Source organism: Mesocricetus auratus, unplaced genomic scaffold (genome assembly GCF_017639785.1).
Source record: "Mesocricetus auratus isolate SY011 unplaced genomic scaffold, BCM_Maur_2.0 Super-Scaffold_100009, whole genome shotgun sequence".
Taxonomy (NCBI): Eukaryota; Metazoa; Chordata; class Mammalia; order Rodentia; family Cricetidae; genus Mesocricetus; species Mesocricetus auratus.
The window spans coordinates 16,525,876-16,552,955 of NW_024429193.1; the positions used below are offsets into that span (position 1 = coordinate 16,525,876).

Below are 27,080 nucleotides of genomic sequence, written 5' to 3' on the forward strand. Positions count from 1 at the left end.
AAGAGAGTCATGATCTCCCGAGAGGAAAGGATGCATCAGGAGGCCGTCCTCAAAAAGATAAGTCCTTATAAAGATATATATTAGTAATTATGGGTTAATAGTTAAGTCAGAGCTAGCCAATAAGAAACCAATCGAATGACCAACAGCTTTATATTTAATATAGTGTCTCATGTGTTATTTGGGGGCTAAAACGACAACAGGACCCAAGTGACTGGCTTAAAGAGTACACGTTACAGTGTGTGAGTCAATTTATAAACTCAAATTAAAGGAGGATTTCATTTCCCTCAGGACATTTTCTGTACCTAGTCAACGCTCCTGTTGCTCTACCCACTGAGTACCATCTTAAAGCCTGCATTTGAACAAACACAGAAACAGACAGGATTCTTGATTCCCCAGCTGTAAACAGTGAGCCATTTCTATGAACACACATAGTACTACCAGCTTACATCCAAACCTTTATCAAGGAAACATTATACCCACTGATGTTATTCTGTGACTTAGTGTTTTAGTCAAAGTGCCTCGTTACAGCCCTGGGTTTGATATGAGCACCAGTCAAAAGTGAACATATGAAAGGTGTTGTTGTTTCTACATTCCATGAGAGAGATGAGACACATGGCTTCAACATTATCTTTCGGTGGTGGCATTATTCTTAATGAAATAGATAGAGAGTAGGCACCCTACTATCCTAGAGTACTTGGGTGCCACCTAATGATATCAAAAATAAAATAACTTTTAGTTTACTAGAAGATTTTGTTATTTCCTTAATGAACCACAAATAAAATGCATATTCTGAAATAATTACAGTGGGTTAATGCTTTTTATTAACTTCTGCAAGATATGTATGCTTAGAAAGTACAAGTCAGGATGTCATAGCAGGGAGATAAAGGGGGAAAAGGGATGGGGTTTAGTTTTTGAATGACTGTAATTTTAAAAAATCAGATTCCTTAAGAAATAAAAAGGAATTCATTCTGAGAGTTAATTAAAAGTTGTCTGCTCTGTGATTGTAGACACTATACAGCAGAAAAAAAAAGAAAATTGAAGATATAAAGGAGAAACATATGTATCCTGGGCACGGAGCAGGTCAAGAGGACCTCTAAAACACAGACGGCAGAGATTCCATTCACACATGCATTTCGCAGACTTGAAACTCCTCTGTATGTCCAGCGTCACACAGTGAACACAGAGTTACAGGTGATTTGCATTGAGTTGAGCTAATTTAATAACAGTTGTTTCAAACCCTGAAGGATCCCAATCAACATGTTCCTTGATGAAAGGTAGCTGGGCAGAAAGAGTCGGACCTCAGACATTCAGAGTATGGTGCATTTCCGAGGTGGTTGCCTCAGTTGTATGCTGTTGATCTCTTGCCGAAGTCTCCTGCTCTCGTTCTGGAATCCTTCCTTGAGAAGCCGTTCCTGTTCCTAAAATGGAAATGGAGAGGGAACTCAGCAGCTTCCCATATTCTTAAGAGGGTCACACAAGCTCTCCTTTGTTTGTTACATTAGTTCCTAAAGTAATTTTGCTGTTTTTCTTGAAGCCTTTTCCTTCCTTAACTTCCATTCTCTCCCCTCCCTGCCCTCTCTCCTATTTCCTATGCAAGCTGATAAATTTCTTATGCTTTCTCCAGCATTAGAAATGTTGTCTAACAGTTCCTACAGCACTAGTGGCTCACAACTCTCACATCCAATTCTTGGTTCTTTTGACTTATGTAAAATACAATTTTTTCTGTAAAAACTCCAGCTTCCTTCTTGTTTTGCCTCATCTGTGATTTGTGTAGTGTGGACTCTCAAACACACCTAAGAAGGTAAGAAAGATGGGTGGAAGGCTATTACTCAATTCAGAATCTGGACAGGTGTTCAATGAAGGAATTTAGCACATGTCCGAAATTTTACTGACAGAGCTAGATGACAGAAATACACTCAAGCAACTGGGGTCCGAGGTCCTCATAAGGGCGACCATGGAGATTCAGCACTGATGCAGAGGAATGCATTATGCAGAGGAATGCATGAAAAACAGTAGAGTACTGCAATTTGAGTACTTAACCAATGTGCTTGAGTGGGTAGAAGGTTAGGGATTCTTGCTATCCATCAGGATGTTTCCAGAGACAAGGTCATGTTAGATGTGGCAAAAATGAAATCCCTGTGGGTCCCACTTACTGGAGAAAATAAGCTGGATATTGTATCCTGCATTCTGATAAAACCACAACGTCTCCATCCAGCACAAAATATAGTCCCAAGTTGTTAAATAGGAGATACATAAGCAGCTCTGATTAGTCATTGTCTATGCATAGCCTAATGAAGGGTTTCATCCAGACATTAACAGCTCTTACTCACTAGACACGGCTGAAGATAAGTCATGAGGGAAGGAAAATGTATCAGAATATCTGAACTATTTACGGTGTTGCAGAAGTTTTTATTGTGAAAGTCTTCATATCTCTGGCTGACGTGGAACCAGTCATCCCCCTGCCTCAGACTACTGATAAACTTGCTTTTTGGTTTCCTTGTTTGAGTTTTAGCTTTATTGGTGTAATTTTAAGTGTATGAATGCCTTACTTGAGATATACGTAAATGTTCCACATACGTGCAGTATCTGCAGAGGTCAGAAGGGGGACTAGAGTTATGGACTTTTTTAAGCCCTGTGTAGGGTGCTGAAAAGCAGACCTGGGTCCTCTGTAAGAGCAATAAATGCTCTTAGCTACTAAGCTGTTTTTTCACCACTCTGATACGCTCCTTTTTGATTGGCCCACAGGAACTTGCTGAGATGATATGATCAAGTACCTGAAGTTTGAGAGCTATCATTTTGTTATGCTCTGCTATTAACTGTTCCCGTTCCTGCTGCATCTTCTCAGTCAGCTGTTTCACATGCTCCTGGTAACTCTTTTCCTTCTCTGCCATCATCAGCTCATACTTCTTTTGCTTCTCTGCTAAGTCTCTGTTGGCAGCTTCAGCAGCTTCAGTCTTTATACGTTCCACTGAGGAGGAAAAGCAAAGAATAAAAAGATTAAATTGTTATGAGTTACTTTCGCTTTTTATCTCCTTTAAAAATTCACACATATACCAATTTAAAAACACCAAGAATGATACTTGTGATTCTTTCTCTGCAATGATGATTTCAAATAGACCAATGTTGCTAAATGCATCAAGGGCTTCCAAGCACTGGAGTCTCAACAGCTCTCACCTTCAATTTCCTTTGCTGCCTCCGTGAGTGACTGGTCTGTCTTTAGAAGTGTTTCAGCCACGTCGTCCTTGGACTCAAAGTACTTTTTCAGCGTCTCTTCTGCCTAGTTGCGTAGAATAAGTTGAAGACAAGCCAATGTGTCTATTTACTGACTTTAGTGTTACCAGCTATGTAACAAGTCAAAGAGCTTCTTATATTTAATGGTCTTAAGACTGACTTAGAGAGCCCCTCCCCAAATCCAATCCTTTCCATATCCCCATCTTTTAGACTCTATTAAAACTTTTGAACTACTTGCATATGTGATCTCTTTGCTTACAGGCTTCCCATGTCTCTTACGTGACCATGAACTGATCATGTCACTTTTAGCTTCAAAAATGTAACCTCAGCTTTTTGATTGCCATCTGTAGCATCCAAGTCTCAAAGCCCCAGATATTGCTTTCTGACTACTGTAGATCACTTATCTCAGGGTAACCAGAACTTCCCCATGTTACTTTAAGAACGGTCATATTATTCCAGTGCTTAAAGATGACTTTATAGCTCATACAAATGAGCATCAAAAATTTTCCAGTGTCCTCTAAGATGCTTCCTATTTGTATTGTGATCTCCTGTATCTCTGGCTAATCTCTGCATTGCACATCATCTACTGGAATAACAGGTTTCTTGCTATACCTCAAATACACATTAATTTTCTCTTATGGACCTGTTCTGTTGTTTAAAATTCCCATCCCGTACATAGCCACTTCCCTTCCTGTCTAACTTCTTTGAATGTTTTGTTAAATCTTTACCTCATACTTTATCAAAACAGTAAATTACAGTGTCTCTTATAAATCCATGGGATTAAATTCTTCTGAAAGGAATATAATCAAAAAAGTGTTATGGTGTGCCTTAAAATTTTAAAAGGAGTTGAAGCACCATCCTTTTGTCCTTTGTCCTTCCTTTTTGTTCCATGGCATAAATTTGAAGAAAAGCCTGATGCTCCAGTGTTGTCTGAGAGCATGGATACAGCTTGGAGGCAGAGTCCCTAGACTAATATTCTTGAAAACAAAGCAAGACGCCTTTGAACAAGAAGGTAATGAAGCCACCACAGCAGCACGGGGTTATTCCAATATGACTTATTGTACACAAGAAAAAGAAGAAATGTTTAGTCATTTAAATGACATTGTTGTTTGTAAAAAACGCAAAGTCAAACCCAAACTTGAACTCTAATATCAGCATAGAGTAGTCTAGAGATGAAGGATACAGATGATGCCAGCTGGTACTGCACTCAAGAGTTGCTGATTCTTAGCTGTGTGATCTTAAGCAAGGCTTCTGCTTCACTATGCCTCGTGTTTGTTTCTCTTTATGGCACCCTAGTAATGCACGGTTTCTGTGATGGTGTGAGAATTAAGAGAATACATTTCTGAAGTACAGGGAGAACTATCTAAGGGCTAACAGATAAATGACATTTGTTCATGGGTTCAAATTACTTCATTCTTAAAGTACTTTGAATGAACATAACTTTTAATTAGTTTTCCTTCTTTTTTGTTAATCCTCTTATCTCTAGCAACCTGAGAATTTATTGACACACAAAGCCAAACAAATCATTTTAGATGATTAGATGCCTGAATAGTTGAGTGAATGCATGAATTCCATAAACATTTCTGAGAAGTCCTGTTGTACTTCCAAGGAGAAAGATGCTATCTGTCTCAGGGTTAGCTCTCTGCCTAGATGGATGTAAGACAAAGGCACTCCCCGCCAACACCATTGCACCTTCAAATGGTACCAACTACTCAGTTTACCTGGAGCCCCTTTCCAGGAGCCTGGTTATATTTTTTCTCCAGCTCTTGTTTCCTTCGAAGAAAGAGGTAGTAACCTCCTGGTTTAGAAAATGTCCCCTGTTTGACTTCTTCTTCCAAAGGACCAAAAATATCCTCCAGCAAATCTGAGCAACGAGCTGATGACACATCCATGTTTTTCTTAATAAAGGCATCTCGCTTTACTATCAGCTGCTCCTGAGTAAGGACAAAATCACACAGATTGTTGAGAGGAAGGAGATAACACAACCGACTACTGGGAAATCACTAACTGGGGCCATGCTCTTCACCTCACTGTGAGATCCAAGATACCCCTGAAAAGGGTGCTGGCTATAGCAATTTACACTTCAAATTTGATTTCCTACAGACCTTGTTCTCTATTCTCCTTCTTCAGAGATATTTCCAGAGTACAGTCACTACTTCACAGGAAATGTCTATCTACTGAAGCTACTAATTGAAGGAATATTTCAGATTATAAATTAAAGATAGGCCACTCTGTGCAGACTTCCTGAACCCATTTTTTTGTAACGTCATGAACATGTCATTAGTGGGCTAAAGTTTCCTTGTCTATAAGAATGGGGTAACACCACTAATCTCAGAGGTTTCTTGTTAGACTATATGAGCTAATACAGAGTACTAAGCCCAGAGATGATAAAGAAACACTCAGTAGAGGCTAATTGATTATGCAGTGCTCTTTCACAAATGAATATTTCCCTATATTTTCTCTCTTTACAGATAATGAAAGGACTGAAGATGATATGTGGGGATCTTCTATGTTTGGAAACCATAACAGAAGAGTTCTCTCTCTATTTGATATCAAGAAAGCAACTAAATATCAACTTCTGTATCTCTTTTAGGTCGGGGAGTAGTCAATGTCTTCTTCACATTGACTGCCGTGTTTCCCCAGAACTTCTGAATGAAGCCACATGTCCTTTATAAAAACCAGCCTTGGAAATCTGAGAAGCATTGCCACTGATGAAATGGCAAAACATCCATAAACCTTCTTATGCTTAGTTACTCATTGCTAGTGCAGAACACAAAAGCAGTGAATTCTTGACAATAAAAGCTACATTAGAAATGAATATGAAAAAAACACATTATACTTAAAATTCTCAAAGAGTAAAAACATTATATTATGAAAAAGCTAATGAAACAACCCTTTGTAAATGCAGTTGTGTAATTCTCTCAGTGTCTGAGAACATTGTTTCCAGAGTGGGGAAATAACAAAAATGGAGTGTGTGTGTGTGTGCATGTGTGCGCATGTGTACATGTGCATGAGTGTGCAAAACATAACTTATTATAGTGTCATGCTTTTTGATCAAACTCCAGCATATTCTAATCTTTCAATAGCCATTGCAAATCTGTACACATCCCTGAGTGTCACTGTATTGAAGGCTAAGGACAATGTTCATCCCAGAAAAGGCCCATGCTTGTCTTGGGGTACCACACATACCCCTAATTTCTTCTGGAACTTTTGGTCTACATCCTTAAAAGAATTCTTAATGAAGACCTCAATGGCCTCACTCTCAATGGGCCTATGCAGGTCCAGCAGCTCCTGCAGGGTTTCCGTGGGCAGCTGCACCTTCTGGTTCATCTGTTCTTCATAGTGCTCAATGGCCTTTTGCACTGCAGCTGAGTTCTCTATCTGAGCCAAAGTCAGGACAGCATTCTCCATGCAGGGCAGTTCTCCACTTCTGATGGCATTGATATAGGTCAACACCAAGTTCTGTAGACCTAACCAAAGAAGTTAAGAAAATGGCTGTTATCTGGTAGAAAGAGCACTCATCACTTTTCAGGATTATCTGAGAAAGGATAGCAACTTAGTAATTTATTAATCTTAAGATTCAGAGGATATTAAATCCTCTTTTTCATTCTCCTTCATTTGTTCCAAAGATAGATGTTTGACTGAATGGCTTCCAGCATTAGGAGAAGAGAGTTGTGATATCAAATCTTATTATCCCTTTCTCTCTCTATTCTCAATCTGTTTCTTTCCTCTCATAATTTACCTTTTTATTTTCATTAATTTTTAGTAGCCATTTGATAGTTTTGTTTTTATACTGGTTTTGTTGTTGTTTGTTTTTAAAGTGCTACATCTTTGCAGTCCTGTCTTTCTCCTATATGAAGATACCAGCCCAGAACCTCCACAAAGCTGTAAATAGATGAGCCCACCATCTAGCTCTGATCATGACTTTGCTGATTGATTGAAAGCATCACACTCCAGGAATCTTCCTGCCCCTTTATAGCAGGACAATATGTCATATGCAGAATATTCAAGATAGTTACGAATGTAAACTTAAAAACTTTATCTTGTCCTCCAGAATCTCTGCTTGATAAATCCTCCATAGAGCGTAGAACCAACTGTAATTTCCTTAAATCAAGTTCGTCTCTTTTCACGACATCACCATTGCTCACTTCTCCAATGGGGGAATCTCTTATCCACTCCCTTCTCTCAGTCACGTGACTCTTACTTTGTTGAAGTTGGAAAGTTGTGTCCTGCTTTGGGCCTTCTCCTGTTACATTAGTACCTCAGGTATTACCCAATGTCCTTGTGGGTACCTCACACCCATTTCAACTTCTCACCATACTCAACTTGAGAAAACCAATGTGTTCTCTGTGCCCATGGACTTATGTCCCTTACCTAGACGTCTGGCTCCCATGTAGCCACTCCTTATTAATTTGTGAACTATTATTTATCACTATGAATGGTTGGGTTTTTTGTTTTCTTTTAAAGTGTTTTTCTGTTGTAATTATGATGGAATGTGACTTATTAAACCCAATAGTTGGCTCTTTAAAGTCGTTACTAAACATTTTGTTTGTACATTAAAAATTGTAGTGACAAATTCCATATAGGGAATTTTCATGTTTTTCTAACCTTTAACAATCCTTTTTATAAGTAGGAACCATGGATGAGGGGAAAAGGCTTCTAGGTTTGGATTAGATTTTAGTTTGTTTCTCAATTTCCCTTTTTGTATTACAGATATGAGATGCTGAGTAATGGCCTTAGTTCCTAAGTAAATTCCGTCATGTGATGCATGCACCACATTTTCAATGACATATCCTACAACGAGCAGACGACAAGCCCAGATTGGAAGTACAGGGGAAGACTTACGTGGCCCATTGACTATGATGCCACCAGACAGAGTCTTGACATTGGAATAGCTCAAGATGTAGGAGGTGAATTCTGCAACTTGTTCTACAAATTCACCACTAAGATCTTCTTCTCTAATTGTCTCTAGTTTGGAAAGATACTTCCTCTGAGCAGGCCTGTCAAAGACAAAGCACTTCCTCTTTGGGAAGAATGTCCTGATGCAGAACCGAGGCTCATTATAGCTTTTACTTTTCTTATCAGATCCTGCAAAAATGAAAATAAGATATAGTAAACTTCAAATGAATTACTTCAATATATGACACTTCCAATTCCATAACTTCTAAAAGCCTATGTAAGCTAAAAAAAAAAACACCTTAAACAGATTAATGATACAAACTTAAAGGAATAAGAAAGAAAACACCGTTTTGTTAAGAAGTAGCTTGTGAAATTTCACATGGAGTTCAAATGATACAGTGAAGTTGTGTTTCATTTCCTACAACAACTGTCAGAATAACACAACTACAAAATAGAGACCTGTGTCAACTGTGCAGAAATTGCATTTATGAAATTGTTTTCCACCAAGCCCAGGTACCTTTTTTCAGGGTCAATGAATGTTCCAGATATTCATCAGCAGTGATGGGTTTTCCATTAGCTTCCAGGTCCAGGGAGAAATCTCTCAGAGCCCACACAAAGGTTGGAAAGAAGCCTACAAAGTTAGCTGAGTCATCTACATCACTCTGCTCAGGTGATGACTTTGATTTGATTAGATCAGTCAGCTCTGTCACATAGCTGAGATTGTAAATTAAGAAAACTATAAAAGCAAGTTTACTATTTTATGTTAAATATTCTACACATCCATCCCCAAATTAATATTTTCTTTTTGTTTTTAATGGTGTTGGTTAGATTTTGTCAACTTGACACAACTGGAGATACATGGGGAGAAAAATACCTGAACTGAGGAATTACTCTATCAGCCAGGCCTGTAGATATGCCTGTGGGGACATTTTCTCAATTACTAATTGATTTAAGAAGCCCCAGTGCCCAGTGTGTGGTGCCATTCCTAGACAGGTGTTCCCTGTTTGTATAAGAAAAGTAGTAGGGTAAGTCACAAAAAGCAACCCAGTAGGCAGTAGTCCTTCTCAGCCTCTGCTCTAGTCTCTGCCTCCGGATTTTTGTCTTGGCTTCTCTTGACGCTAGACTGTAATATATAAACCAAACAAACCCTTTCATCTCCAAGTTGCTTTGGGTCATAACGTTTACCACAGAAACAGAAAGGAAACTAGGACATTAATCACTTGCACACATTTGTTGAGCCCCTGATATGAATCAGGTACAGTTCCAGGAAATAATTTTTAAAATAAATGAAAGGCCTAGGCAGTCTATGGGGCCTTGGGTAGTATTTATCCCTGGCGTACAAATAGACTTTGAGTGCCCATGCCATAATGTGGCATACTCTCTCAGCTGGGACTCTTGGGGGAGGGCCTAGGCCCTGCCCTGGATGAAATGACAGTCACTGGATATCCACCATGGAGGGCATCACCCTTCCTGGGGATCGAAGTGGAGACTGGGTGAGGGACTGGGGGACCTGGTGGAGAGGGCAGAGGAGGAGGGGAGGGAGAGTTAGCTGGAATTGACATGTGAATTAAGATTGTTTCTAACTTAAATTGAAAAAAAGGAAAAAAATTAATGAAAGGATGCTGCTATTATAGGACTTACATTGTACCAGATGAATACAGAAACAAAAACAGGTAGATAAAATATTTTAAAATCTTAGATATTTACTAGCATTTTGATGTAGCAAAGGCTTTAATCTAAAGACTAGATAATAACTGTGTATGCCTAGTTACTCAGAGAACTTCATGTGCTTTCTGAAGTCCCTGATTAGCAGAAATCTAAAGGAATTAGAGGAGTCATTCATGAAAGCCTCAGTGGAGAGGCCAGAGAAATGACTCAGTTGTTAGGAGCAGTTCAGTTCCCAGATTCAAGTTTCAGGATATATAAAAAATCTGGTCTTAGAGGGACCTGATTTGCACAAACACAGGCAAATAAAAACATTCAAACTTCTACTTGGAGAACATTCCAGAGAGTACTCAAAATGCCTTTGATTGAAAAGCATGTGTACCTCTGACACATACATGAACTCTGGTCCATAGAGTACAAGTGATAAAGAAACACATGCCAGGACATACAAATTATGAAGGACAAAGTAAGAAGGTTCATGTTTGTTTTCTAGTAAGTAGGAAGCCATCAATAGATGTTGAAGGTAGAAGAAGTAGACATGATGGTATTTCAAAAGATGACAAAAATACTGGCAAATCAAATCCAAAAACACATTAGAAAACTCATCCACCATGATCAAGTAGGCTTCATTCCAGAGATGCAGGGATGGTTCAATATATGAAAATCCATCAGTGTAATCCAACATAAAAACAAGCTGAGAAACAAAAATCATATGATCATCCCACTAGATGCTGAAAAAGCCTTTGGAAAATCCAACACCCATTCATGATAAAGGTCTTGGAGAGATCTTGGATAACATAAACATACCTAAACATAATAAAAGCTATATACAGCAAAGCAATAACCAACAGTGTTCCAGAGAAGGAAATAGAATATTAGAAAATTAAGAAGTTTTAGATGCAAGAACAAAGTGGTTCAGAAGAGAAACACAATTGATTTTTGAAATGTCCGTAAGAGATGAAATAACATGACTTCTGAATGAGCATAGTGATATGTAAAAGAATACAGTATGATACCCAAAGTTAAGTTCATAGAAATTCTTACACCACTGATACTGACACGGGTGGGTAATCAGGAAAGTAGATGGAAAAGATAAGAGGAGAAAGACCTGGGAGAGAACAGTGAAAACAGGTGTCTATTGTTTACCAGTCTCCCAACAGTAGGGCTTAAAATCTTCAGCAAGCAAAGTCTGTGTGGGTCAGGGGCTGATAAAAGACTGCAAAGAAAGGTGATGTGGTTGGAGAGCCTTGGCTTCCAAGGAGATCATCTTTCCAATGGCAGAAGAATGAACAAGTGGCTGAGCTGTAGATTGGAGAAGCATAGATGACTGACACTGGAGGCTATAAAGCAATCATCGTCGCAGATCTTTTTATGGGTTTGCAGGATAAATATTACCTATAGCATTCTGTGTGTAGTCAGGAGATAAGTAACATTTAGAGATAATGATAATAGTGATTATTGAGAAAATGGGTTCTGCATCACGTTGAGGTTTTGGACAAATGCAGGCTATTAGTTAGATTGGGATATTCTCAACAGTGTGCCACTAGGTTGATTGCAATGAATAACTTAAGGGGTTGAACTTGTTGAGGAAACTGAGGCAAACTCACATGATTAGTATAAAGGCATTGGTTAATGACTTAGAAATACTAAGGATGTTTGTCTACCTATCTGATGAAATAATGAAGCTGTTCTTCCTAGCTTTAATACTGTTCTAGACCACACAAAAAGGATACTGCAGTTGGTCCATGGCCTGCTGGTTGATGGTTCCTATGCTGTTGTAGATGAAGGTGCTGCTGAGTAGGATTGCCAAGGCAAAGATCCAGCAGTCATTCTGGTTGTCTCCCTGCAGGTCAATGAGTCAAGAAGAGTGACTAAGAGGCTGTCCATCAATTTAAGTAGCCAAAGATGGGCCTTTATCTGTCCCCCATTAGCTATGGCATCAAAAGTAAGTCATTGCTTCTACATAATAATTGTCTACCTGTTCAATGATTTTATGAATATGTAACTCATGCTCTACAATTTCTATAAGAAAATGTACACCTGGATGTATGAGAGCATGAAGGATATCCACACTTAAAGGTCATAATGTTGACCAGTGGTTAAATCTAAACTGGCATGTTGAGCTTTATTAACAGGACATAGTATGGCAAGGGATATTTAAGCACATGTGAAAGTAAGTTCCTTCAATAAGAGTTTTGTTATTTGTCTCAGCTTCGGAAGAGTAGTAACACGTGTTCTTTATGAATGAAGATATTGTTGCAGATCTTACACTGTCATTCTCTTACTAATAGTCCTATGTGGAAATGACTCTTCTTTTAAAACATATATTATTAATTTTTTGAGAATTTCAAACATTATATTTTTATCATGGTCCCACACTGAATATTCAGTAATGTTTATAATGTGTACAGGCAAGTTCAGGGTATCATTAGTGTTTCAAACAAAAATAATCTTTTGGTGTGAATAAATGACTAAAATATCATTAGCTATCTAAGTTCTAATCCACTATTCTTGGCTCTTGAACACACTTGAAGAATAGGATATTATTTAATTATTTAAATGTATAAATCTGGAGTTGGATGGGTACTACAAAGTGAGCTGTTAGTAAGATACAAATAGAATCTTAAAGATTTATTTTTACCTTCTCAACATCTTCAAGGCCCTCGGTGTCAAGCAGAACTAGGGTGTAACCTGGCTTCTGGGGATGAGGGACACACCACATCCAGATACCCTTGGTGTGAGACTGCACTGTGGAACCCAGAGAGAAGCCTGCAAAGCAAAATGGGCGTGGAAGGGGGGAAGGGATTAAATAATGGTGCTTCTGATGTTGAGTTGAAAACTAATGTAGTTATTTTTTAAATTGTAAAACAACTTCAAGTATTGATTTCAATTACTACCCTACAAATAGGGTACTTGAAATATCTAATACTGGTCAATACATTCATTCCTTAGTGCTAGATATTTGCTCCTGCTATATAGACAGCCTAATGACTGTTTTCTAATTCATCATTAAGGAAGTTAGCTTTCTCAGTGACTGTATTTGTTCTTGCACTAAAACATAACTACAACTTTCAGTTGGCAAACAAGCGTACTGTTCAGTGAGTAGAGGATAATTCAGCAAAAATAAACTCCGCTGATAGATTGACATTGTCTTTTCATATTCTTCCCACTGTCTGACATGTTTCCTTACAACTGCTTTTAGGAGGCTGCCTACATGGGTGAACATAAAGGACCCAGCACAGCTGTGTTGGTGGCACTCACCTGTTTTCTTCCCAGCCAGCTTGTTCATCAGGTAGGATTTTCCTGTGCGGTAGAGGCCCACGATGGCCACCACCACCACTGGCTGTGTGATCGCAGACAGGATCCCTAGAGCCTGCTGATTGATGACAAGCTGCTCCTCAGTGTTCTCAATGAGACACATGGGTTCCAGCATGTGGATCTCTGAGGCCATGTCCAGCATGCTCTTTTGTCTCTAAGAAGGCAATTGGACAACAATTTCTAGACAATCACAGGAACGATATAGTATGTACTAAAATTTTCCTGTTTTGAACTATGTTCTTTGTGCACTTCTAAAAGTTCTGGGACTATTTATGGCTACCCTATAGATGGTTCACTACTTCTATTTAAATACAACTAGTCTGAGGTTCATAGACAACTTGAAAGCTATAATGGGTTTAAAAGGCTGCATATACCATTTCCTCAGCTTTGTCCAATCCTAGTATTTTGCATACACACAGTGTGGTAACTAACTAGGCTTTCAACCTTTATACAACACCCTCGCTGAAGCTACATATTATACCTCCACTTTTTCTTAAATAAGGTTTTTACTAATGTCCTTTTTCTACTTTGTGATCTAATCCAGGATTTCCCATTAGTCCTCACATCTCTTTAACTTCCTCTCATCTTCACTAGATCCTTATTGTTTCTTTATCCTTCACTATTTCACACCCTGGGAGAGTATATCATAGTCATTTTGTAGAGTACCTTTCAGTTATATTTTTTAGTTGTTTCCTTAATACTAGTTTGAAACTACATGGGCAAATACTGGGCAAGAAGATGACAGGACTGGTACTCTGAGATCTTCACTGATCCAATCAAAGGGTTAATGATGGTGACATGACTTCCTCTGATATTACTCTTTTGAATGTGATCTCTCAGTTAAGAACTGTTTACTGGATTTTTTTTTATTTAACTTAGAAACAAGCTTGCTTTACATGTCAATCCCAGTGGCTCTCCCTCTTCCTCCCCTCCTCTTCCACCCCCCAAGTAGCCCCAGCTCCCTACCCCATCCCCCCTCTGCTCCCCAGGGAGGGTGAGGCCCTCCATGGGGGATCTCCAAAGACTGTCATATCTTCAGGGGCTGGGCCTAGGCCCCATGAGTCCAGGGTGAGAATGCATCCCTCCATGTGGAATGGGCTCCCAAAGTCCATTCATACACCAGGGATAAATGCTGATCTACTACTTCAGGCCCCATAGATTGCTGAGGCCTCCTCACTGACACCCACATTCAGGGGGTCTGGATCAGCCCCATGATATTTACTGTTTTGTAACCAAAATTACCACTCAAACAGCAAATAAATATTTGGAAAAAAAAGTTTAAAATTAGGCCACAGAAATCACTGGGGCCTTGGGTAATAGATCAGTGTTTGCTATGGTGTATGAATGATCTTTGGGAGCCCATTCTAAATAGAGGGATGCTCTCTCAGCCTGGACACATGGGAAAGGAACTAGGTACTTCCCTGGATGAAATGACAGACTTTGGAAATCCCCCCAAGCAGGGCTTCACCCTCCCTGGGGAATCATATGGGGATTGGGTGGGGGGCTAGAGGGGCTGGTGGAGGGACAAGGGAGAAGGGGTGGGAGAGGGAGCTGTGATTGACATATGAAGCATCCATGTTTCTAATTTAAATGAAAACATATACTGAAGGAAAAAATAATTTTAAAATGTCTAAAATTTTAGTTACAAGGGAAATACAAGGTTAAAATATATCGAGGTTCCCTCTCCCTCCACTGATAATGTGTAGCATAAAGAAAAAAAAAACAAGTGCTTTCAAGGGGGTTGAAAGAGAACCCTTATCCATTGGTGGTGGTGCAGCTACCATGGAAAGCAGTATGGAGGTTCCTCAAAAAACTTAGAACTGCCAGGTGACCAACTATCACTTCTGGATATGTGTGTGTATGTGTGTGTGTGTGTGTGTGTGTGTGTGTGTGTGTGTGTGTATTGGTGTGTGTGTGTCTGTGTGTCTGTGTATATGTACACACACACATATATATGTATATGTATATATATATATGGATTATAAGTCAAAGATGCTTGCATCTTCATTTTTTTGCTGCACTATAGAACCAGTCTAGCTGTCCATCAACAGATGAATGAAAAAATGAAAGCATAGTGCATGTTCCCAGTAGAGATCTATTCAGCCATAAGGTGAGATGATGGTATATGATTTGCGGATATAATAGACGAGAATAGAGATCACCATGTGAAGCAAAATAAGCCAGACTGAGCAAAAGAAACATTGCATATTTTCTCTCATTCGTGAAATCTAAATTTGAATATAGTTAAACTTATGTTTACAAATATGTGTTCAGACACAGGAAGTTAGAAGAGCAAGAATGAGAAAGGAGGAACAGTTCTGAAGGGAAGAGAGAGATAGTGATGGAGGAAAAAGTGAAAAAGTGTGACAGGAGGAACAAAGGCACAGTAGCACACATTTTACCCTTAGGTGCGTGAATGTGTGCATAAACACACAAACACCATTCCATAAAAGCCTGGGAGGAACTATCTGGGGAGATGAAAACTATGAGGACATTTAGGTAAGGAGAGATGGGCTATACTGGGGAGGCCAATATAGGTGAGACACAATAATATACATTGTCTTAAGGAAACCCATTAATATATACAGCAATAAAACAGTTTTTTAAGTGTAAAAACAAAAACAAGGAGAGATTTTGAAAGTTATCAATTAGAGAGACACTTTGTTTGTTTGTTTGAGTCAGGGTTTCTCTGTGTAGCTTTGGAGCCTATCCTGGCACTTGCTCTGTAGACCAGGCTGGCCTTGAACTCACAGAGATCCACCTGCCTCTGCCTCCGGATTAAAGCTGTGCACCACCATCACCCAGCTAGAGAGACACGTTTAAAAGTCAGCACATGTAACTTTATTATACTTCGTGGCTTTGGTCACTACTTTTAGTATCTAATAATAATCCAAGCTTCTAAATTAACCACTTCATTTGCTAAAGATCACTGCCCACTCTTATCATGCCTCTTATTAATTGGAGGTCTACAGTGAGTAGGAGTATTGTTCCTACTTACAGTCATTAAATCATTCATTCATTCGATTGCATCAGTATGGACTCCTAGGTATTTATTCTGTTCTGTGTGCCTTAGTACTGTGTGATGATTCTTTATTTTACTTCCTGGCATGTACCCTGTGTTCACTGAGGCTCCTTCAGCTGGACGCAGTATTTGGCTGGCAGTCTTTCATCACATTCATGGTGCTGCAGTCCTTTCCTGCACCACAGACTCCTTCAGAGCCATCTCCAGTTTTCCCTGTGTTGCCCCATAGTTGAGCATTCCTCCCAAAGCTTTGGTTCCTTTCAGTGCACAGTGGTACTTATGCCAAAATAACACACAGAGGACACTCATTGCTGTAAGGTGAACCAGTGTCTTCTGAAACATGCTAGGGCCTTCGAACTCCCAAAGTCACAGAAGCTGTGGCTGCCTCTAGAAAACCTGCATAAAGCCAGGTGGTGGTGGTACTTGTTTGTAATCCCAGCCCTCTGAAGGCAGAGGCAGGCAGATCTCTGAGTTTGGGGCCAGCTTGAACCACAGAACAAGTTCCAGGACAACCAGGGATACAGAGAGAATCCCTGTCCCAAAAAACAACAGCAACAAAGAAAACCTGCATGAATCCCAGCAGCCAAAATTCCACTATGGGTGGGTGAGAGGCTCCGGAAATTCTGGGTGTAGTTTAGGAACTATTTGGCAGTTGATGACTAGGGCAAAGGGTTAGTTTTCTTCAGTGTTATGGTCCCTGGTAATTTACCCAACCTCCAGTAGATGTCCTTGTGCCCATATCCAAAGGAACCACAATAACTTGACTCAATGAGGACATGAAACAGGGAAGAGAATGGAGCTAGAGAGGTGGGGTGGGTGATATGAGGGAATATTGTACACATTATATACAATAAAAAACACATTACACACTCCTTTAAACCCAGCATTCAGGAGGCAGAGGCAGGTGGATCTCTGTGAGTTCGAGGCCAGCCTGGTCTACAAAGTGAGTTCCAGGACAACCTCCAAAACAATACAGAGAAACCCTGTCTCCAAAAACAAAAAAACAAAAACAAACACATTACACATATGAAATATCAAAGTATGTATACATACATATATACTTACATACATATATACTTATTAAAACTACACAAAGGTTTTGTAACTTCCTAAATTATCAGTGGGGGAATTGTCTCTTTTTACAAACTCCAGGTCGCCTAACTTTACAATAGGTAGACCTTGGCAACAAGTAGCGGAGATTTGTCTGAGTTTCATTAGACTGTAAACATAATCAAAAATGGTACCACGAAAGAATATCAACTTAACAAAAAAATCATAATCTTTTCTGTGGACTCCCCCTTAGAAGAGCCTAATTAATTCACCATAGTGGGGCCTGCACACTAAGAGTAAAAGCTACCTCTGTTAACCAGCGCTGGGATTCAAGTGATCTGTCCCACTCATGCCTGTCTCAGTTTCAGCCTCCCATGAAGAGGTCTTTTTAGGGTAAAGTCACAATCGGGTAAAGTCTTTCCCGTACAGAGTCACAGTCTGGTAAAGTCTTACCTGAAGCAAATCCGTTTGTCCCAGAGAAAGCAGCCCGAGTGAAGTGCCAGATGCTGTCAGCTTTGCTTTTGAGTCTGGCTGCAGAGCACTGTCCTCACAGGCACTGTGAGCTCCTGCCCTCTGCAGCAGCCTAGGAAGTTCCAGATTTTCACCACAGAACTTAGGAGGAGTTAGCTCGATAAAAAGAGCTGTGTTTAGGAAGATGAAAGTGAAAGCAGAAAGCACTGAACTGAAGAAATGATTCAACCACTGGAGAGGAGGGAGGGGTGTGCCAATACAAAGGCCTCACATGGATCAACTACAGACTGATAAATGGTGGCTTGAACCCCAGAGTTTATGTGCGTCTTTAGAGAGCTAAAGTGATGCATTTACTGAGGAGGGCTTGGTTTTAAAGTCGCCCCCTGTTACCTTTTGCTCCTTTAGGCCATTAGTGTTTGTTTTGGGAAGTTGCCCCAACCCCACTGAGCTGCATGAAGGTAGCAAGAGATTGTACAATTCAGAGTAGAGTATGGATTTATTTAAAGCCCATTTCTCTATACTATGAAAGAATAGAGACAGAAAGAAATAAAAGGGTAGAGTTAGAAGGATCAGTGAGAGAGAAGGAAAGGAAGGAGAGAGGGAGGAAAGCAGGAATGGAAGCAGGGAGGGAGGGAGGGGAGGTGGAAGGGAGGCGGAGAGGGAGGGAGGGAGGGGGAGAGGGAGGGAGGGAGGGGGAGAAAATATTGCAAAGTGAAAGTGAGTCTGAGTTCTTTTAAGCATCTCAAATGCCTAGAAATCAGCTGGTTTGTTTTCCTTTTGGACTAGTAAAATCTGTTAACATTATAATCTATTAACATTATACAATCCCCAAACAATTTAGCACCACTTGAGTATTTGTCAATCTTATGGAGCTTAAGGGTTAACAAAAAGGATTTTTGGTTTGTTTCTAAGCCTAGGGGCCAGATTTCCAGTCATCCTTGTAGCATGTTTGTTTCTAAGGTTAGAAGGGCTGGTTTTCCAGTCTTCTGTGCAGCACTTTGTTTCTAAGCTGAGGGGCAGGTTCTCCAGTCTTCTTTGTAGCTGCTCCCTTAAGACAGTGAATCAGAGCCCGTTCTCTAAACCCCTGAATGGATATAACATCTGAGAGGCCTAGGAAAGCCACTGCCAGCCCTAAACCTCTGAGATGTCTGTGAGCCTTTGGAATGTCCCACTATCTGGACCCACAACTTGGACACTTGTTTTATGTGGTGCTTTTATTCTAAATGTTAAGATGCAGAGCCACTGTCACAGTGTGAAAGCTAACACTCTTCAAATCAACTCCCTGCTTATTAAAACTGAGAAGAGGATTTTCTCACCTTATGAACAAGGTGTAGCAACATTTGAAACAATCACAGTAGGCTGACCATTTTTTATTAACAGATTTCACTTAACCTGTGCTTCTGCTTTGTTGGAGGATGCATTTATCCTCACAGATTTACAAATGATGTCACAGTATTGGGACACAGATAAAAATGGAGGTGAGTTTCAGAACAGATGGGTCTGTGGTCATGATCCTTGGAAGAATAGAAAGGAATTTATTTTGAGTTGCCCATTCTGTGTTTGTAGAAGCCATTCTAAAACTGTACGGAGGAGAAAAACTTTTAAAATATTAAAAAGAGGGAGATTAGAAAGGAAACACAGTTGGCTGGAGCATGATGCAAGGCAGCAATGTGGGAACAACAGACCTTGGCCTGAGGCCCACTTCCCCATCAGCCTGGGAGCAGGCAGCTGTGAGACAATGTTTATTGAAAACATGTTCACTGAAAACAATCCAGTGCCCTAAGAAATGTTTACTGGAGCTAAAAGTTCCTGATAAGGGCTCCCTCACTGAAACACCCTGACTTTAATCTTTACAATGGCTAGCCGCCTCTTCCCAACCCCTGCTCCTGCTGCTGCTGACTCTGGTGTCAGGGACATATAACCGCTAAGTGGAAATAACATGTGAGAGGCCTAGGAAAGCCACTGCCAGCCCTAAACCTCTGAGATGTCTGTGAGCCTTTGGAATATCCCACTATCTGGAAACGGCCACTGGGAGATACCTAATCAACCCTCATGCTGATGCACACACTGACCAGCACTTAAAACGTTCCATCTGACCTAACTCTAATCAGACAATAGGCCTGATTCTTGTTTTCCATATACAAGTGTTGAACCATTTCGACAAGCCCACATGATACAAGCATGCCTTTAAAAGTGTATTGAGGAAACACTCTACCACCGCCATTATTCTGTAAGTTAAGGTATCATCAGAATTGCATCCATCAAAGCCCAGGTTAGAGGACAGCAAAAGCAAAAGAATTATACTGAAGGTATTTTTATGTTTCTATATTCCATGAGAGGGGTGAGACCCGCAACTTGGAAACACTCTACCAACGCCATTATTCTGTAAGTTAAGGTATCATCAGAAAAAGTGTGTATGGCAGAAGCTTTTCCGGAGGGAAGCGTTTCTTGGGAACTTCTCTTGAGCCTTCTTGGGGAGCATAAAGTTTTCTTTACGCAACCGACTGGTTTCTGTGTCATCAATCCCGACACCCTCGACACATTCCTGGATACAGGCTGCACAGTGGGCGTGGCACAAGGCTTCTAAATAGAGCAGGGGAAACTTCCACTCACACTTGCATTCTGCATGGAGGGAAATTTTCTCTGCCACTGTCCTATGGTCCTTCTCTACTCATCCAGCAGCCACACCCCCTTTCCACATTGAGACTCCCCAGTGTCTACACTTGGAACAAATATCAGGGTCCATGCTACCCTTGTCAGCAGACATCATGAGATCCGGGGAGCACAGAACAGGTATGAATCTCCACTGTGTCCTATGTCACATTTTCCTTACATTTTCCTCATGCCAATCTCAGCTTAGGACAAAGGGAAGTTCTTCATTTCTTGTGAGCATGCATTGACACATATCCAAAAGGTGGTGTGTATGACACAAAAGGTATATCTAAAGAGACCTGCCATATCACTGTGCAATAAAAAATTCCAATCAAATATAAGAAGCAATGAAAGCTCATATTGCTTTTTAGTTCTAATATAAACATGACCCGAATCACTTCATAGGCAGAACAGGACTTTGTTAATTTTATTTTCACCCTCCTCCCAGCACAATAGTATAGCTCAATGTCAAGTTGCTTCACAGTCCAAAGTTGGCCCAGCAGAAAATTCCTTGATGAGTAAGACCTGGGTAAAGTGGTGAAGTTGGTTTGAATTTTAGAATATGGTGCATGCTGAAGGTGCCTTACTGCTCTTGATTTTCTCTATCTCTTGATGAAGTTTCCTGCTCTCATTCTGAAATCCTTCCTTGAGAAGCCGTTCCTGTTCCTAAAATAGAGATGGAGATTGAACTCAGGTTCCTGTATTCCTCAGAGGATCTCACAAGCCTTTCTTTGAAAGTTATACTACACCCTGGCAGAAATTTGACATTTTTTCTCAAAATATTTTTTTCCTTAACGTTCATAATTTCTCTACCCATTTCCTACTTATGGCAATAGATTTCTTATGCTTTCTCCAGCTTTAGAAACACTAACAGTTCCCACAACTCTCAGGTCCCATTATGGGTTCCTTCGACTCACATAAAACACAATTTTCTATAAAACCAACAACAGCTTCTGTCTTTCTTGCCTCATCTCTTATCTGTGTGGTGTAGACTCACAGACACATCTAAGAAGGGGATAAATATGGCCAAAAAACCAAGTGGAGTCTTACTGACTCATTCAGAATTAGGGCAAGCATTCAATCAAAGAATTCAGAATACATCCAGAATTTTGGTGTCCAAGATGGGAGAGGAAGTACATTGAAGCAACGGCGGTGTTTTTATTAACATCCATGGAGCCTAGGTACAGATGTGGAGGGACACCCAGAAAACAGGGTGTCCCTGGCCCTGTGAGCATTTAACCATTTTCTTGGTGGTTTAGGACTGTCTCTGCTCTTTAGGATGCTTCCAGAGATAAGGTCATGCTAGCTGTGGCAGGAGTGGGCTCCATTCAGTAGAACAGAATGGAGTTGGATATTATATCATATAGTTTGGTGCAAAAAAATCATTTTACATGTAGAAAAAATACAACTTCTCCACCTAGCACATGAGAAAAAGAGATTATCCTTGAAAGATTAGTTGAAGATTCAGTCACAGAAATTCTATACAACACATGAATAGGATCTACGATTCAAAACTACTGTTTAATAGAGATTCCAAGATAAAGGATTTCATCCAGCAATAGACAGCCTTAAAGGGCCAGAGGTGGCTGGAGAAAAAGTAGTCAGGGGATGAGAATATTCCACTTTGGGGGATTTTGTGTTATTTCCTTTGTATTTTGTGGTCAGAGTCTCCATTCACAATCCAGACAAGCCTTGGCCCTTTGAACCTAATGCCTCAGGCTCTTGATATACATTGTGGATGGATGGATGTGTGGATGGATGGATGGATGGATGGATGGATGGATGGATGGATGGATGGATGGATGGATTGGACTGTAAAACTGAAAATTAAAACGGTGTAGTCAGGTACCTGAAGTTTATGGGCTATGACTTTCTGTTGCTCTGCCATTAACTCTTCCCGTTCCTGCTGCATCTTCTCAGTCAGCTGTTTCACATGCTCCTGGTAACTCCTTTCCTTTTCTTCCATCATCAGCTCATGCTTCTTTTGCATTTCCTTCAATTCTCTGTTTGCAGCCTCTGCAGCTTCAGCCCTTATACGTTCTCCTGAGAAAATAAAAAGCAAAGAACACAAAAAGTGAAATCTATTAGCTGCTTTTGTCTTTTACCATTTTAGGAAAAAAAGTCCTATTATTAACAAAAATTTCCTGTAGAATATTTGCCCCATAAACCAGCTAACAAGGATGGAGATGACTACATCTACCAATCTAAAAATAGCCACCATGGAGCTAAGAGACATTTGTCATTATTCTCTACAATGATGACCTCACATGGCCCGATATTGCATCACATGCCAATAATTTCTCTCACCTTCAATTTGCTTTTCCTTTTCTGTGAGTGACTGATCCATCTTTAGAAGTGTATCCATCATGGCCTCCTTGGACTCAAAGTATTTTTTCAGCGTCTCTTCAGCCTAGGTGTCAAAAGAAATTAGAATGAGGTAATAAAAATATGAGTTGAATACAAATCATGCATACATCTCTTAATCCAATTTAATGCTATCAACTATGAGGAAATACTTTGTGATTCAAACAGTATTTCAAGTTGAAGGTTTTAAAATCAACTGAAGATCCCCTCAGACTCAATCATTTCCAGTTGCTTAATCTTCACTAACAGATGATTCCATTCATCTAACTGTATCTTTGATGTCTTATTCATCTCAAAGTATTTATTCCATGTTACCATCAGCTACTAATGTTGACTTTGGCTTTAAAACACATTATTTAATTGAAAAATTTGTCATGCAATATATGCTGATCACATATTTTCTTCCCCTAAGTCCTCCCAGATTTTCTCTACCTTCTTACCCACCCAGCCCCATGCCTTTCTTTCTCTCCCTTTTTATTAAGAAATAAAAACAGGTGAACAAAAAACAATCCCTCAAAAAAGGAAGAAGAAAAAGAATACCAAGAAACTCACACACAGAGGACAATCCCCACTAAAACACAAAAGTGGAAACCATAATGTGTAAGCAAAAGACCAATAGACAAAAGCAGTGCCCAAACGAAGCAATATGGGAAAAAAGTCTACAATAATAACATTGAGTTTGTTTTGTGGCATGGGTCTCACTCTTAAAGTGTTAACCAGAAACTTTCACTGGCCTTCTGCTCTATCTAAACGGGCTGCCTGCAACTCTCCCTCCTGCCAGAATGACTGCTGCAGACCATTATCAGAGCATCCAGAATATTGTCATGTAGTTCAAGAAAGGGCATTGTGGAAGTTTTAATGAGAATGGCCCCTGGCTCACCGATTTGAATTCTTAGTCACCAGAGAATGAATGTGTTTGAGAAGGGTTAGGAACTGTGGCCATGTTGGGATAGATGTGGTCTTGTTAGAGGAAGTGTGTCACTGGGAGCTGACTTTGAGGATTGAAAAGCCACCCCCCCCTCTCTGGCTGCTGCCTGCAGGTGAGGATGAAAAGCTCTCAACTGCTCTTTCAGAACCATGCTTCTCTGTCTGTGTGGCTTCATACTCCTCATCATGATACATCTGAAGGTGTAAGCAAGGCCCAAATTAAATGATTCATTTTATAAGACTTCCCTTGTTCACGGTGTCTCTTCACCTCAATAGAACAGTAACTAAGGCAGTGATGGTAAAACCCACTACTGACTTTCTAACTTTTTCAAATAAACATCAGGTCTTTTTGAGTGCCCTCCAAGAAACCCGCTGCCTTGTCAAGCCTCGGGTCTGTCAGTTTATGTCCTGATAATGTTTTCTTAGCCACAGACTAAACATAATTTTAAAAAGCATCAGTTTATTCTTATGGAATCTTTCTGGTTTCTGATATTTTCATTTCCTTCATAGCCATTTGTGCCTCTATCTAGCTTCTTTGAAGACTCAGCTGAACTTTCTTGCTGTCTCACATCATGGGTGAAATATATGTTTTGAATATATAATATACTTTGTACAGCAGGGATAGGATTAAATTATAGTAAAAAAATCACATAACCATAGAAGGTGATGCACACATTTAATCCCATCACTTGGGAGGTAGAGGCAGGTGGATCTCTGTGAGTTTGAGACCAGCCTGGTCTATGAGAGGTAGTTCCAGGACAGGCTCCAAAGCTACACAGAGAAAAATACTGTCTCAAAAATCTAAAAAAAATCACATAATCATATGTGATTGTAATGGCTTTAGTGCATGGATATAGCCTGGAAAAAGGCACCATATAGTACAGTTCTTGAGTACAACAAAGAAAAAAGCCTTGAATGAAGAACATGATCAAGTCATTAGAGTAGCTGGGCTCTTTCTTCCTTACTTCTTATATATAGAAGGGAAGAAATATTTAGCTTTTCTAAAGCCATTAATGTTTGGAAATATTATGTAGTTAAATCTTACCTTGCCCTCTATTACCTAAGTAGGGCAGTTTAGAGCCATTAAAGGGAAAGACTATATAACTTGGATTTTTTATTCAAGCTGTAGTACTCATCGACTATATCATCTTGGGTGAGATCTTAACTTCTCTCTGCCACAATTTCCCTTTTCTCTTCATGAGACGATAATAAATACTTCATAGAATTGGTGTCAGAACTCAGTGAACTAACCTCTAGAAAACAATGAGGACCATCTATGTGTCTACTGCAATTACTACCATTATTACTAGTCTGTGAGCTTGCATTACTTAGTGGCTGTCAGCAAGAACTTTCTAGCTACTTTTGGTTTGGTTTTGTTTATTCCTTAAATTAAGTAACACTGGCACCACAAGAAGCACTCAAAGCATGGGATAAATAAATCACTGTTGAATGTTAAATAAATGAAGGAACGAATGAATTCCACAACATTTATGGGAGGTCCAATTGTACTCCCAAAGAAGAAGCTGCTATCTGTATCATGATTGATTGTCTACATGGATGAATCTAAGACAAGGGCACTGTCCATCACCACTGCATCTTTCCTGTTCTTGCTAGCATTTGAAGGAGATTCTACACCAAGCCTCCCAAAATGGTACTGAGTAACCCAGTTTACCTGGAGCCCCTTTCCAGGAGTCTGGTTATACTTTTTCTCCAGATCCTGTTTCCTTTGAAGAAAGAGATAGTAACCTCCTGGTTTAGAAAATGTCCCCTGCTTTACTTCTTCTTCCAGAGGACCAAAGATATCCTCCAGGAAATCTGAGCAACGAGCTGATGACACATCCATGTTTTTCTTAATAAAGGCATCTCGCTTTTCTACCAACTGCTCCTGGGTAAGGACAAAAATCACACAGATGATTGAGAGGAGGGAGACACTACACCACAGACTTCAGAAGAATGTGTAAATGTGGTCATGCTCTTCACCTCACTATAAGAAATCATGGTGTTCCTGCAGAAACTGGTCATTTAGTTTGTGATTTCCTGAAGGCATCTTCCTGTTCCCCTACTACTGCGTACCTTCCTGATTCAGGAAACAATTATCCAAGCACAAATACTATTCAATATGAAGCCTTTGTCTTGTCAAATCTTTAATTTTAGGGATAGCTCAGATCAGGCTTCTGTGGAGTTCCTGAATCTGCCACTCTGTTGTTTTGTGATCTCAACACGCATGGACCAATGATTCCTTGTCTCTGAACCAGGACAAGCAATAGCAATTTCAGAGGCTTATAGTCAGATTATGAGGTAACACAGACCAGAGGCTTTATTAGAAGTACTCAGAGAAAGAATATATACCTTTTGATACTGTAATATTTTGTTTGGTTTTAGTCACTGTGGTGCTAAAGAAAGATGGAGATGATAATTATTGGTATTTCAACATGTAAAAAGAATAATGGAATAAAATATCTATGAATATTACTTTCTGAAAGAAATTTAGATATGAAGGTACCTATTTACTAGTGAAATTGACTACCTAGCTTCACTAGAATTCTTGATCTCAACTGTCATTACTGACCATCAATAAAATCTGGGCTTGCTAATGAAGGAGAAATCATCACTGATTAAACACCCATGCATTTTCATAGCAATGAATGAAATATTGTAGACAATGTGATTAACTATAGTGCTATTTTTTTGATCAAAGTCCAGCAGAATCTAATCACTATATTGGAGGCTAAGGACAATGTTCATCCCAGAAAAGGCTTTTCTTTGTCTTAGGGTTTGGGGTACCACACATACCCCTAATTCCTTCTGAAACTTTTGGTCTACATCCTTGAAAGAATTCTTAATGAAGACCTCAATGGCCTCACTCTCAATGGGCCTGTGTAGGTCCAGCAGCTCCTGCAGGGTTTCCGTGGGCAGCTGCACCTTCTGGTTCATCTGTTTTTCATAGTGCTCAATGGCCTTTTGCACTGAAGCTGCATTCTCTATCTGGGCCAAAGTCAGGACGGCATTCTCCATGCAGGGCAGTTCTCCACTTCTGATGGCATTGACATAGGTCAGCACCAGGTTCTGTAGACCTACATAAAGGAGTTTAAAATGACTATTAATTGCTGGACAGAGTACATAGTTTTCAAGTCTGTTTGCAGGATTTTCTGAGAAAGAACACCAAGGGAGTAACATATTCATCTCTAGTTCCAGAATTTATTAGAGCCCATTTTACTGCTTCCATATTTATCCCAGAAATGGACTTTGCATTGGATCAATCAGGGTACTTTTAGGTGGCATGATACACCATGTCTACTCATTTTATCACCTTCTTTTTCCAATCCTTTCTCATTATCTTCCCTTTCTCTCTTATTAAATGGACAAAGAGAGAACTATCTTCCTCCTCCTCCTCCTCTTCTTTTGTTGTTGTTGGGTGTTTTGTTGTTGTTACTTCTGCTGTTCTTTCATCCTTCCTTCCTTCCTTTCTAGTGGTACATGC

General features: G+C 39.8%; 2 protein-coding genes across 8 annotated transcripts in view; both read right to left on the minus strand.

The window, feature by feature from the left end:
* Positions 1-798: 798 nt before the first annotated feature.
* Positions 799-18,229, minus strand: LOC101824821 (guanylate-binding protein 2). The gene is made up of 11 exons (XM_005081921.4): positions 17,639-18,229; positions 13,057-13,267; positions 12,437-12,564; positions 11,529-11,638; positions 8,648-8,844; positions 8,077-8,319; positions 6,421-6,701; positions 4,953-5,165; positions 3,175-3,277; positions 2,775-2,968; positions 799-1,418 (listed from the first exon to the last, which is right to left on the minus strand). The coding sequence occupies exons 2-11, from the start codon at positions 13,253-13,255 to the stop codon at positions 1,308-1,310; spliced, it is 1,779 nt and encodes a 592-aa protein (XP_005081978.1). The 5' UTR covers positions 13,256-13,267; positions 17,639-18,229; the 3' UTR covers positions 799-1,307.
* Positions 18,230-20,710: 2,481 nt separating this feature from the next.
* The window catches only part of LOC101834839 (guanylate-binding protein 1), a 40,938-nt gene continuing 34,568 nt past the window's right edge, over positions 20,711-27,080 (minus strand). For all 7 annotated transcript variants that reach the window (XM_040751688.1, XM_040751689.1, XM_040751685.1 and 4 more), the window contains 5 exons: positions 26,393-26,673; positions 25,272-25,484; positions 22,616-22,718; positions 22,158-22,351; positions 20,711-20,974 (listed from right to left, as the gene is read on the minus strand). In XM_040751688.1, the coding sequence (XP_040607622.1) occupies positions 20,864-20,974; positions 22,158-22,351; positions 22,616-22,718; positions 25,272-25,484; positions 26,393-26,673 (902 nt within the window). In that variant the 3' untranslated portion in view covers positions 20,711-20,863. The remainder of the gene's footprint in view (positions 20,975-22,157; positions 22,352-22,615; positions 22,719-25,271; positions 25,485-26,392; positions 26,674-27,080) is intronic.

Coding starts and splice junctions, on each gene's coding strand:
- LOC101824821 (XM_005081921.4), bottom strand. CDS start 13,255: ATGCTGGACATGGCCTCAGAGATCCACATGCTGGAACCCATGTGTCTC. Junction 11,639..12,436: donor GCCTTGAAGATGTTGAGAAG/GTAAAAATAAAT, acceptor ATTGACCTGCAG/GGAGACAACCAGAATGACTG. Junction 8,845..11,528: donor CAGGCCATGGACCAACTGCA/GTATCCTTTTTG, acceptor TTACAATCTCAG/CTATGTGACAGAGCTGACTG.